This window comes from Centropristis striata, chromosome 1, assembly GCF_030273125.1.
Source record: "Centropristis striata isolate RG_2023a ecotype Rhode Island chromosome 1, C.striata_1.0, whole genome shotgun sequence".
Lineage (NCBI taxonomy): Eukaryota > Metazoa > Chordata > Actinopteri > Perciformes > Serranidae > Centropristis > Centropristis striata.
Window position 1 is genome coordinate 43,024,390 of NC_081517.1, and position 13,639 is coordinate 43,038,028.

At 37.5% G+C, this 13,639-nt stretch overlaps 1 protein-coding gene across 1 annotated transcript; it reads right to left on the reverse strand.

Annotated features, from left to right (window-relative positions):
* Window positions 1-820: 820 nt before the first annotated feature.
* On the reverse strand, window positions 821-3,522 carry npy2r (neuropeptide Y receptor Y2). The gene is made up of 2 exons (XM_059343203.1): window positions 3,309-3,522; window positions 821-2,007 (listed from the first exon to the last, which is right to left on the reverse strand). Exons 1-2 carry the CDS (start codon window positions 3,312-3,314, stop codon window positions 871-873), a joined length of 1,143 nt encoding a protein of 380 aa, XP_059199186.1. The 5' UTR covers window positions 3,315-3,522; the 3' UTR covers window positions 821-870.
* Between the last annotated feature and the right edge of the window lie 10,117 nt (window positions 3,523-13,639).

Genomic DNA, 13,639 nt, shown 5'->3' on the forward strand with positions numbered 1-13,639 from the left:
CAGTCATGGAGGCTCATTAGCCTCATTGCTCTGAGTGCAAGGTAATAACCATAGACTGTATAGACTGTGTGGTGGCTTTTGTCGGTAACCATGGTGGCAGTGCCTGACTCCTCCCAACTCCTGGCAAAACCAAAAATTGGCAAAGACGTCCTTAAATATGTGTAACTTTAAGCCTTATTATAAGGATAGCATATAGGTTATCATGAACAGGGAAATTAGCTGTAGAGGCCCAAACCATTTTTGTATGAGGCTGTTTATTTCTGCTGTAAAGTTGGGCATTTTAACATTGGTATCTATGGGGATTGACTCGCTTTTTTGAGCTTGCCTCAAGCGGCTGGTCAAGGAACTGCAGTTTTTGGCCCTACAGCATATTTTTTAGCTCGAGTGGTTGCTGCTTGGCTGAAGGCAAGCTACATTTTTAGCAGCTTAGATCTCCTCTCATCTGGACTGTGGTGGCTGTACGGTTGCGAGAACATAGAAAATCTATCTGAAACGATAAAAGTAATCATAACCGAACTCCAAAAGTTGAATCATCTGTGCCCAAATTTAAGAGTCAAATCATTTAATACATCAGAGGAAACTACATCAACAAAGAGGAATATCCATCATACTTTTACTCTCATAAATACTTGTGAGTTGATGAGTATTGGTTGTATTGAACAAGTAATTCCAATTTATAGCACTGTTAGTAATGTTAATTTGGTCACTTCACCACAACTTGGTCAAGTTGAGGCCCTTTTTTAAATGTTTAAGTACTTTCTCCAAACCCATATATAGTTTTCATCGTCCCTCAAAATGCCCACACAAAACCAAATACAAATTTTACATTTCCACTAAAGATTATCAATGAGCCATCTTTAACCATGCAACTTAGACATTTGTTGATTTTATATATGTACAAACCCTCACTCCATTCTTTGGTGTCTCTTTGTCTTTGGAGCTACTTGGCCCCAAACTGAAGGGCGGGACGCACTTACACACGGAGAAAAACGCCGTCCTGTAGTTGTTGTTCATCCACCCGTACAGGATGGGGTTGACAAACGTCGAGCACATTGCCACAATGTGGAACACGGTGAAAAGCAGCTTAAAGTCCTTCATGTACAACACGCTGCTGTCGATGTCGACGGCCAGCTGGAACGCATGGAAAGGCAACCAGCTGACGGCGAAGACCACCACCATGGTCAGCAGCATCTTTGTGGTCTTCTTCCTGCGCTGATGGCGGTCGTTTCGGCCCCCGTAAGTCATGTGATTCTTCAGCTTACTCCAGATGCGAATGTAGGCGACGCAGTTGATGGCCAGAGGTAAACCGTACTGAATCAGAAGTGCTGATATGCTGTAGATGCTTCCGTTCATGCTGGTTCCCGGCCACTTCTCCGTACACACCTGAATGGACTCGTCCGGCGAGAGGTCGAACGTTCCGTACTCCCTGAAGATGGCGAGCGGGCTGGCCAACAGGGCGCTGACGGCCCAGGTGATGATAATGACCACAGCGCACATGTCTTTGGACATCTTGGTCTCCGTGTGGTAGATGATGCTGCGGTGGCGGTCCAGGGCGATGACGTTCATGGTGATGGTGGACACGTGCACCGCCATGCCCTGAGCGCACGGCAGCATGAAGCACAACACCTGACCAAACTTCCACTCGCCGTACAGTGTGTAGACGAGCGTGAACGGCAAACACAGCGTGTTCACCAGCAAGTCTGCCACCGCCAAGTTCACTATGAAGAAATTAGTCACAGTCCGTAAGTTTTTAAACTTGTAGACGACATATATCACCAAAGAGTTTCCGATGACTCCAAACAGTATGATGGTGCTGTAAGCGAGGATGAGAATAACTTGAACTCCGACCAGCTTCGTGCTGTCGTCCAGCTTCAAGAAGTTCTCATCGTATGTCGAGCTGGTGGTCGAGCAGCAGTTTGAGGATTTAAATTCAAGCAGTGAGTCTATCACTTGAGTCGTGTTGAGTTGATCCGCAGTATCCATGGCTAACAGTCCCCATAAGTCACTCTGTGAAGAGATGGACATCACTTTTAGCAATGGACACACATGTTGTCACCCAGACAAAGTCTACGAGTCTCAATATTATATTAGTTTCTGGAAAATGTTGTCATGTATTCTCCAAAAACAATAGGGTGTCATCTGCAAAATATTTAACATATTTTCAATCGTGTAGTATCCCAGCGCTGTTATCTGTGGTCAAAGCAATTATGCTAAAAATTATTTTATGAGTGTGGGGAACAGAGGTGATCAAATCAAACAGACCATTGGCTGAATAAAAATGACAGATTTCTCTGGGTTTGAACGTTGTTGGAAACATTTGGAATACTGTAAGAAAACAATTCAACGAAATATATATCATCTAGTCTAGTCTAGTCATTTTGGGCATTTTAACGCAGCATGTTAAATATAATTAAAATATACCTTTTAAATATATCTTTTAAGAATGCATTATTGTGTACTACTAGCATCCAACTGCAACAATGTTAAAAACACATAAGATGAGATGGCTGTATTGAAAATGTTTGGTATTGTCAGTGCCATACTACATTTTTTAGATTTGACCAGCCGTATTAAAATGAGCTGAACACGCTGCAGATGAGTCTTTAGAAGACTGAGCCTGCATGCAGCAAGAAGGAGAATAAGAGATGACAGAAAATAAGGCTCTGACAGCAGCCGTCTGATCCTGCTGTAATATGGACAAACGGATGTATAACTATCTACAGATATGACTCTCTTTCAGTCACTCCAAACTCCACAAGTGTCATCTGATGACTTCATTAATTCAAGTCTTGATGTTTTGTTTTCCAGCTTAACTGATATGTATTCTACTATGAAAAAAACACAAAATATATTCTTTTTAGGGTGTTTTTTCCCTTAAAAAGATCAGTTTTCCCCTTAAACAATTAATTCTACAGTGATATTTGGTAATATTTGCTCTCTCTCTCTCTCTCTCTCTCTCTCTGTCTCTCTCTCTGTCTATATATATATATATATATATATATATATATATATAGCTCATGGTGGACTGGCAATCTTAAATTAATATCCCTTAATATTGTGGATTAATGGGACCTCCCAGCCTTGATACTTGTCTTATTACGCAGAGAAAGTGGCTTTAAAAGTTAAAATGAAGTTGTCACTGCAGTCACTAAGGCCCGTAGCAGTTTTTGGTATTCATTTATAAAGAAACATACATTTAAAGTGAGAAGAAGGTCAGAATATACGCTCATCTACAGTGAAACAGCAGGCTACTAGAAAAGTATCCGGATCAGAACATCAAATCCAAGATTAATACGCGTTTCACTCACCTCCATCTGCGGAGAGATTTTTTTCTGCCTCCAGGAAAGTTGCGTGAAAGCTTCCTACATGCTTCTTCTCCGCGTCCCTGTGATATCCAGACAACCAAACCAACAAAACACGCTCAAACACCGACGGGTTTATCTTCTTCAGCATGCGCTTCTACAGCAAAGCGCGCAGCCAGTGCGCACTGCAGCCCGTGTGGCATTGAGTGCGCAGATTACCTGCCCTGCGTGACTGAGAGAGAGAGAGAGAGACCGACAGATAAGGCGGGTCGAGTAACAGAGAGGAAACCAACATCAACCGGAGAGATGATGTCTCTTTGCCTCACAATGGCTCGTTGTTGGTGCACCGATGTGCGTCTGCTGCTCGTGCTGGAATGGTGTTTCTTCTGCCAAATGCAGAATTATATATTGCATAATATACATGGAGCATTTGTGCTTAATTCTCAGTTGTGTAAATGTAAAAAAAAAAAAATAGGAGAAGAAGAAAGAAAAATTAATCAAATCAAATCGAGATGTTTTAAATGTTTCAAACCAATCTTTTGTTTTTTTTCATATCTGTTTTATATGAATGTCAGTTATAGCTCTGCCTGGGTGTGCCTCTGCAGAATAATTCATCTTTAAGGAGCAACCAGGGTTGGATCATACATTTCCTGCTGATTTGAACTGAAAACACAAACAGCTCCAAAGGTCAGGCTCAAGTTGGAATTAAAAACAAAAAAAATGTTGAAGAAATGGCTTAATTGCTGCAGAAAATGACTGCTGGAGAGGGGTTGTATGCATGAGTGCACACATGTTTATGTTTGCTTCTTTCCAACTCTATGAGCAAGACTCAAAATATTACTTTGAGATAATTATCATGTGCAGGGCCACAGAGGGCTGCAGCCTGTCGCAGGACAAATTAAAGCGAGGTAGTGCGATCTGTGATAACTGGTTTCCACCATCACCCTTTAATGAGAGATACAATCACTATTAATGAGGGGAAAGTGAACGTGCCATTTTAAGTTGATTGAAGAAAAATGAAAACGATCCCTCGAGAAGTGTTTTAGAGATTAAAACAAACTTTATTTAATGAAGTAATTATGAAGCTTCATTGACTTTTACTCCACAAACTGCATCATCATTAGAGACCGCACTTGAAGTAACATTTTATATATTATGGTCAATGAAAGTGAGTGTTTGCCATTTAAGTTGTAAGTCAATGGAGCTGACCCATTTCAAACTGTTAAGGCACTGGCTGGTAATTGTGCTCATAATTTGATTACCACTGTTACAAACCAAGACACCATGTGGCCATTGGAAATTGAGTTACTGTCAAGCAGCCTCCTTGGCAAAAGCCCACTTAGCCCATAGTGCAACTACACAGATGGGGAAGTAATGAGAAAAACCAGGAAACCCTGAATAGAAAGACATGTTAGGAGTTTCTCCTGTGTTGAGGTGGAGCGGACGGTAAATAATGACCTTGTTGTAATGTGAATGTCAGCACTAGAAAATATTATTCAAAGCTCTTTTATACAGTATTTGGGCCATTTTATCTGACTATTCTACACAATGTTTCATCTTTTATGTATGTTTCCTGCAGTGGCGGTTCTAGACCATTTTTACTGTGGGGGGCCAATCAGGGGCCAGTGTTTAATCAGAGGGGCACATTAGCACATAAAAAAATGGCAAAGATGATATTTAAGCATTCAAAATCTTTGAATGTCTTGAAAAAGACACAAAAACGACACAAAATGAGAAGACAGAGTAACCAAAAAAAAAACCCACAGAAGACATAGAAATGACAAAAAAAGACACAAAATAACTTAAACAGACACAAAAAAGACACATAGATGACATCAATGACAAAAAAAGACACAAAATGACAAAAAAAAGACACAACATAAATAAAAAGACACAACAACAGACTAAAAAAATACCAAAAAAAGACACAAAAAAGACACAAATGACCAAAAAAAACACAAAATGACGTAAAAAGACACGTAAAGACATGAAAAGGATTCAAAAATGGACAAAATAGCCCAATAAGACTATATGACTATAGAATTGTTCCATTGTTCATCATTATAAATTGACCATTTTATTATTAATTTGACACAGGGGCCACAGCAGGGGCCAAAGGCTTCTTTGTGGCCCCTGTGTAGAACCACCACTGTAACCAAGGTGTTATGTAATTAAGCTTCACCTGTTGAGCCTTTCTGCAAGTGCAGGCCCGACTTCACTGACATGTGTTTTACCCCAAGGATATGAGGTCATGTGACCCCGTGTCTTCTCCTATTTCTAAACTCCTTGGGTGACCGGGAGATTTTGGATAGCTGCATGTCTGAACTTCAGCCGTTGACAAACTGCTAATGGAGGCGCTAATTTCCAAACTCAGCGTGGATTAACACTGAACTGGGATAAAGGATGAGCCAACAATGCTTGAACACTCTATCAACGCTGGAAATACAGCTTAAACTGGACTTTACCAATGTGTTGGAGGAGTTTTTACACGAGAACAGGCAAAAGGAAGACATCACATAAGGTCAGTGTTTTCTCAATGGGTTTTTATAGCAACTCGCTGTTGTTCATTGATTTTTTTGTTGTTTTTAATGTTAATAGTTTATTTTTTATCAGTTAACAAAATGCAAAGTCAGTGAACAGAAGAAAAATGTAAATCAAATCAATATTTTGTGTGACCACCTTTTGCCTTCAAATCAGCCTTTGCCTTCAATGTTTTTTTAAACAATTTTTATTATTATTATTATTATTATTATTATCTTATGATGATAAAATAAGAGGACGTCTAAAGGTATGACCAGTGGCGAAAGAAGTATTCAGATAAGTAAAAGTAGCAAACCCACAAAATACTCCCTTGCAAGTGAAAGTCCTGCATTTAAAGTAAAAGTACAAAAGTTTAACATCAAAATATACTAAAAGTTTAAAAAAAAGTAATAATTATGCAGAATGTGACTGGACTATAATTATTTTATTATGCCTTAATGTGCTTGTCACCTACATGTTGCTACTGCTAAAGGTGAAGCTCACTTTAAGTATTTTCTATACCACTGCATAGCTAAATCTATAATAGTATATCATAATGTATGTATTTATTTATATTTTGTATTAATAATCTATTACGGTAAAGTAAACAACACAGTTTAATAAATACAGTAAAGTAAAAAAAAATGCAATGCTTAAAAATATAGTGGAAAAATAAATAGTAGAAAGTAGCAGAAAATGGAAATCGCTGTTTATTGTTTTTTAATGATTTTGTGAGTGATTGACACTGTCACTGTTACAGTTACAGTTACTCATCCTCAAAGTGGAGAGAAAGTTTGCAGGTGCAATTTCATGCTATGGGGGACAGCGGAGCCGCCCAGAGACCCGCAGCAGCTTGTTTATTGCCCATAAAATTTTTAGTGGGGGGGAATAAGGCGTAAAAATTAATAATCTTGCAGAAAGCGAGAACTGGAGAAGCAAAGCAGCAAGCAACACTCTCTCACAGACACACACACAACAAACATCCATTTCTGTTGCTCTACATACGTCATCTGGTATAACTGATCTGATTGGCTAAGAGCTACCTACAGACGCTTTTGATAGACATTCTAAGCGTCCAATAAACGGCTCCGGAGGATCGTAAACCACACCTCCTCTACGGAGAAATGAACGGCTGGTTTCCAGACTAATCTCATTTGTGATTAGTCTGGCGTTAGCCAGGCTAAATCCAGGCCTGAGTTTAGGCAAAAGAACTACTTGGTTAAGTTAAACGTGACATAGTGTTAGTTAAGTTAGTTAAGGTACCTTAAAATAACGTTTACTTTTGGTTTCCCAGTCGACACATACATCGGTTTACTGGGTGAAAAAGTATTTGCGGACTTTCTCACTCTTTATACTATGTACCTAACTTCCTCCTTTGCGCCTCCTAACTCCCGATTATGCAGGTAATCCCCAAATTCTAGTGCATTACTTTTCATAGCACAAACGAGAATGAGGACAGCTCTCAGCAGATACTACAGTAATAGATAGATACAGCAATACTCAGTCTCCTTTTAGCTCAGCTATGGTCAGCTCCAGAGAGAAATCAAGCAGTAATGAGCAATGAGTTTAAAGGTGCTTAAGAAAAGGTCGTAATTCTGTCAGTTCATTACTACAAGCAATACTTGTATAAGCCTTTGTTTATATTAAAGTATTGATTAGGGCAGCTTTAATACATTCTCCTTATTATTGTTGTAAAGCCATTGGTGCTTCAAATTTAATTGCAGGAGCTTTAAGAATAAGACATTGTGACTTTCATCTAAATTAAACCAAGTAGGTTCACTTATATGTCTTCTACCTCATTCTGCATTTTAATTTGTAATTTGCATTTTCATTTCCATTTTCTAATCAAATTTAGTAATTGCTTGATGTGATTAATGAGAATTTCGCCTCATTAATAAAGAGGATTATATTAATATCTATCTGTAATGAGAAATAAAGCCATTTAATGCTCATACAATGTGTATGTTCTTTCCAGTGAAAAGATATTTCAAGGATATGAATGTGAATGTCTAAATTGATTTTCTCATGGTTATATGCTGTATTGATCCTATTTAGAGCAGAGTTATATCATCCATTGTGTTATGTCACATCCTATAAATTAGCACTACCACTGCCGTAAACAACATGCAGCGGGCAGGTAACCAAATTTATTATTGATTCCCTCGATCGAAACAGAATCACGCTCCAGAGATATAGGTGACTGACGCATACCTGCAGGAGTTTTCATGGCTCACGCACTGTGCCTCGAGAGAATGACGACATTTTTCATTCTGAACAGCACAGGCATTAATATGCTAATCCTCATAGGGTCCTTATGTCAGACGACAGCCTTTAAATAAAATTATTGACCAAATGTCACCTGTTATTTGCAAAACCGTACACCCCAGCACAATGTCACGACCCATAGATCAAATGTCAATTTGAAGCTCTATATTTAGGTGTTGCTGCTTGTTTTTTGTCTTGTGAGAACACGAGCTTGTGGGTCTCCCTGTTTCTTACAAATGGCGTTATTAGTTTCGATCCAAAAACTGTCTTTTAAAAGATATTTTCGGTAACACTTTACAATAACCATCATTTATAGATGGTAAATAGACCATTTATAAATGGTAAACAGATCATTTATAAACCATATATAGGCCATTTAGAATGGTGAATAGAAAATGTAATACAGTTGAACTATAATTTATAAATGCCAAATAGATTACTTTACCATAAACAAACATGATTATTAGTTTATTAATAGCTTTACACTCATTATAACATTTTTAACACCATATTAAGTATGTAAATGATTTCAAAATTATTCTTATACCTTTAAGAAATTGCTTGAAAGATTAAATATGTATAGAATTTTGTAAATGGTTAATAATAATTGGTTTATAAACCATCTATAAACATCACTTAGATGGTTATTGTAAAGTGTTACCATATTTTCCTCTTTATTTTAATAGTGACAGTAGAGAGTGATGACATGCAACAAAATGACATGGACACCGCTTCAAAAGGCAAATATGCAGATATGACAAGAGGCATTATTCTGAAAAATGTAATGTACCTTTGAATTAATTCTTCATTTCACCTAAAGGCTGCCTATTCAAAGGGTGTTTACTTCAGTCTCTGTCTGTATTTTTCAAACACGCCGGAGTCTTTTATGAATCTGAATGAGATGATCATGATATTACCTCAGGCACCCTGCTGGATATTTATATTCAAATAACATTAAAACTTTGGCCTTGGTTGGTTCACATATACAGGGCTTCCAGTGTTGGTGTATATGTGATTAATTAAGACTACAACACTGCTTTCTCACTGCCAATGCTTATACTCTTTTCATCTGCTGGCAGACAATTTATCCGCATTTAATGAAATGTCAGATGCCAAATAGCAAATGTTACACCAGGCCAGTTTAATTACTTCTAACAAAAAGCCGTTTTTTCAGGTAGTTGTTTGGCACCTTTTGTCCATTCAATAAAATAAATAAATAACAGAATTATTTTTTTTTCTGCAAAGAGACAATCTAAGCAATGATAAGCACAGACTCTATAAATATAGATGATGCATCTTGGTGACATCCAAGCAGTAGTGATCAGCTGGTGGAGTCAGCTTTTCAAGGTCCAGCCTGCACACTCACCCAACCAGTCACCAGTCAATGCCTTTGTCAGTTATAACATTTTATCCCCTTTTAACAGCATCAAATAACAAAATAAAACCAAAATTCTAAGAAACATGAACCCTTGAACAGCCATCAAGGTGGAAGAAGGGCACATGTTGAACAAAAGTACTTTAATGGAAATGTACTGGGCTAAAAGAAAACTAAATGTAATTTATAACTAGTATAACTAATCTACCAGATCTGAGACATAAATTGTAAACCTAACAGTCATCAACGGTCATGGATGTTGAATATTGGTGACCATCTGACAACAAATGCCAAAGGTTTTCTCTTTATCTTTTAATCTCCAAAACAAAGAATAAACAGAAAAAAACAAAAATTAACTATTTCTTTAATGATGGCATCCACAGATTGTGATTAATTGGGAAAATTTGACTTGTTTTAGCCATTACAACCAAATTTGCATTACTGTTTTGAACCTGGTCTCACAGGAATCAGTGAAATAGCCACGGATTTGCTTAACTCAAAATCCGTGGAATAGCCACAGAATCACTCAAATTTCCGTGAAACTGACACGGATTTCGCTACAATGCTAGTTAATGACAGTCATATCCCGTGGCTATTCCAACACACAAAGTGATTATGTACATTCACTGAGTGAATATTTAGAAAATAAAACATATATTTCTAGCAAGAAATGTGATCAAAATCCATTTTTATGCAGAAACGAAGTCAAAATATTGATTTTTTCACAAAAAATTTGAGAACTGTCCGCCATGTTTTTTGCTCCGACCGCTGGGACCTTGAAAGCCACGTGACTTGGAACACGAATCGCCATGGGATATGACTGTCATTAACTTGCATTGTAGCGAAATCCGTGTCAGTTTCACGGAAATTTGAGTTATTCCGTGGCTATTCCACGGATTTTGAGTTAAGCGAATCTGTGGCTATTTCACTGATTCCTGTGAGACCAGGTTCAAAACAGTAATGCAAATTTGGTTGTAATGGCTAAAACAAGTCAAATTTTCCCAATTAGTCACTATCTATGGATGCCATCATTAAAGAAATAGTTAATTGTTGTTTTTTTCTGTTTATTCTTTGTTTTGGAGCTTAAAAGATAAAGAGAAAACCTTTGGCATTTGTTGTCAGATGGTCATCAATATGCAACATCCATGACCGTTGATGACTGTTAGGTTTGCAATTTATGTCTCAGATCTGGTAGAATTGAATTTGCAGGCAATTAGCAAAGTAATCTTCTAAATTATAGTATGGGTAGTAATTAGGTTTAATTTGCATGTAGATGTGGGTGTCGTCAGCATATGTAAAATAACAACCACGACTTTGATAGAATTTTGCCGAAACATTGGACGAAACCTTGTTGTATACCAAAGCTAAACACTGTTTTATCAGACAGACAGGGCTTTCTGAATTTCTGAGTGTTGGGCTGCATCCACAGTATCCATTTGAAAGCAGAACAACCAACACCAGCAGTGTTTAACCATGTGTTTAACACACATCAAAACACCATTTTCGATGTACTCTGCACACACACTCTGGGAGTTGCTGTACCATGACTGCCTATTTTTTTGTCTGTATGATGTATTTATCAATTGACGCATGTCAAAAGATGGGACGCCATGTCCTACTTCCGATGGATGTGTGTAATGTTGATGTACAGAGCAGAGTACAGCAGAGAAAATTTTGTTGGACAATGTGTAAATGACAATAAAAGCATTGTATTCTATGAGTTGCTGTACATCAGTCTGTGTAAAAAGACCACTGCTAAGAGAGATAACCATTTAATTGAGTACTAGTCATGAGGTGTGGGAACCATTTCACAGTGGGAATGTTTGGACTGTAATAGCCCGCGAGGATGTGGTATGGGTGAAAATAAGGAAATAGAGACCTACTGCTGTGCTCAAATATTAAACACAAAGAAAGTCGTGATTGCAAAACTAACTGTCAAACATCATCACTTTCCAACACCATCATATCAATACAACAATGCCAAAAGCAGGAATTTTCAGTAAACAAATTAATCAGGGCTAATAGTACAGTAATGGCTTCTTTGCCCTATATTGACCCTTATGAATGATGGACATTGTGACTATGTTTATGCTCAGAGCAAGTATAATTTTGTCTTGCACAAAGACAGTTTGTTTGTGTGCTCAGCTATAGATTCATTCTACTCTAACATAAGAAGAAAACTTGATTTCTAAAGCAGCCATGTGATCCATGTTTAATGTATTTATTTGTAGCTAAATAAAGGAGACCCTTGAAACCCGTGTGGGAATATACATGACTAAAATCAGATTTCCTTCAGTGAATCCAGACTAAAAGCTGAAAGACGTCAATTTGAGAGATGTCAAAATTCAGTTACACTTCAATCTCAGCGGGGACTGTGCACCTGCACTTCGCTTAATAGAACTTGGGGCCTTGAGCCCATTAAATCAGCCTCTCTTGAATCAATGCATAGTGCTTCTCTGCAGGTTAGTGCCTAAGTGTGATGGCAAGGCAATTATCCTTCATTGGCGCCGGCCTTTACCTGTTTTACTTGGGTTCTAAATTTAGACACTTCCACTCTAGTGACTTTTTACATCTTACTATCCTGGATGCCCCACAGGTCAGCCGTTTCCAACGTTATCAGCCCATTAAATGTCCATCATGAGTTGCCTCATACATATGGATTAGAAGGTGCCTGCTCCACCTACTAGTATGTGCAGAAGGCCGTTATCAGCCCATTAAATTGCCAGTTGCAGTTTCTCTTAAAGTGCTGAAATTATGAGGTTAGGTTTAGGGGGGAAAACATCATGGTGTGGATTAAATATGTGAAGTTACTGAACGTGCGAATGTTGGCGACTTGCATGATATAAAAATGACGGTAACGCTTTATATTAAGGTCCTTGTAACAACCATTAATTAACAAGTAATAAGGCCCTTGGAAGTCCTTACAAGATGCTTATTAACATTATTGTGTGTTTATAAGCTTATATAAGTGTTAATAATGGCATTACAAACACCCATGACCCACCCATTATGTCTTTGCCATGCCTTTATTCATCTTATTTTGTTTGCTTATTGATATTAAAATATACTTTATTGCTCATCTATTATAAGTTAACTATAAGTTGACTATGCTTTTGCCAGTACCGGATCTAAAGCGAGAACAATGCCTTATTACTTGTTAATTAATGGTTATTAAGGACCTTATTATAAAGCGTTACCAAAATGACTTTATGAAAGTAACTTGTATAATTTAAAATTGTCAATAATTTGTGAATAATTACCAAATTAATTCTCTGTATCTGTATTTATGCTCTCAGTGGGCATGGTTTGAACCAGAAATGAATCTTTTAAAGCTGAAATTCATAGGGGTTCATCAGAAGTTGCTATATTTATTATTTTGGAGGAAATTATTCATAAAATGGTGTCAGATTTAAGCTTCAGAACAATGTTTTTGATCACAAGAGTAAGAGAACTATTTACAAAACACTGCTACCCAATGAGGATTTTTTCTCAAGTCCAGATATTTTTCTGACATTAGTTTGATTAATCTACACTGCAAAAAAGCCAACTTGTATTTTTTGGCCTAAAACAGTGATTTAATTTGGTAAAACTTGGAAATATAAATTACTGACATTTAGGGCAATAATGTAAGTTAGCACAACAAAGGAAGCCAGTTGTCTGCTCAAAAACAAGTTTGTGAGTTGTTGTTACTTATATCTTTAAATTGGGGTTCAATACAAGGGACAATAGTTCTGCTAACTCTTATTTCTTTGTTGTGAAATTCGGTCATTAGCGAAAGCTAGCGGCTAACTGAAGCTAGCGGCTAACGGATGCTAGTGGCGCTGCTTGTTACAGCAAGAGTAGCCATTAGCGTATCAATGCTAACTCAAAATTGTGGTCGCAACATTAGCTGACATAGAGTTGAGCAAAACTTAAAATATGTAGTTTAATTATCCAACTTAAAATTTTATCGAAGTTTGTTGCCTTGAAATTTTGAGTTCACCCAACTTTTCTTTTTTTGCAGTGTAAGGCCAAGGAGCTTGTGACAGGGTATGATGAATATGCGATCATTTAGGGGGAATTATTTTCTCTCTGTTTAAGAATGGTCTTTAGTGTCAGATGCTTTTCATTACATTACATTAGATGTCATTTAGCAGACGCTTAGTGCATTCAACCTCAAGGTACTATGCATAGACCA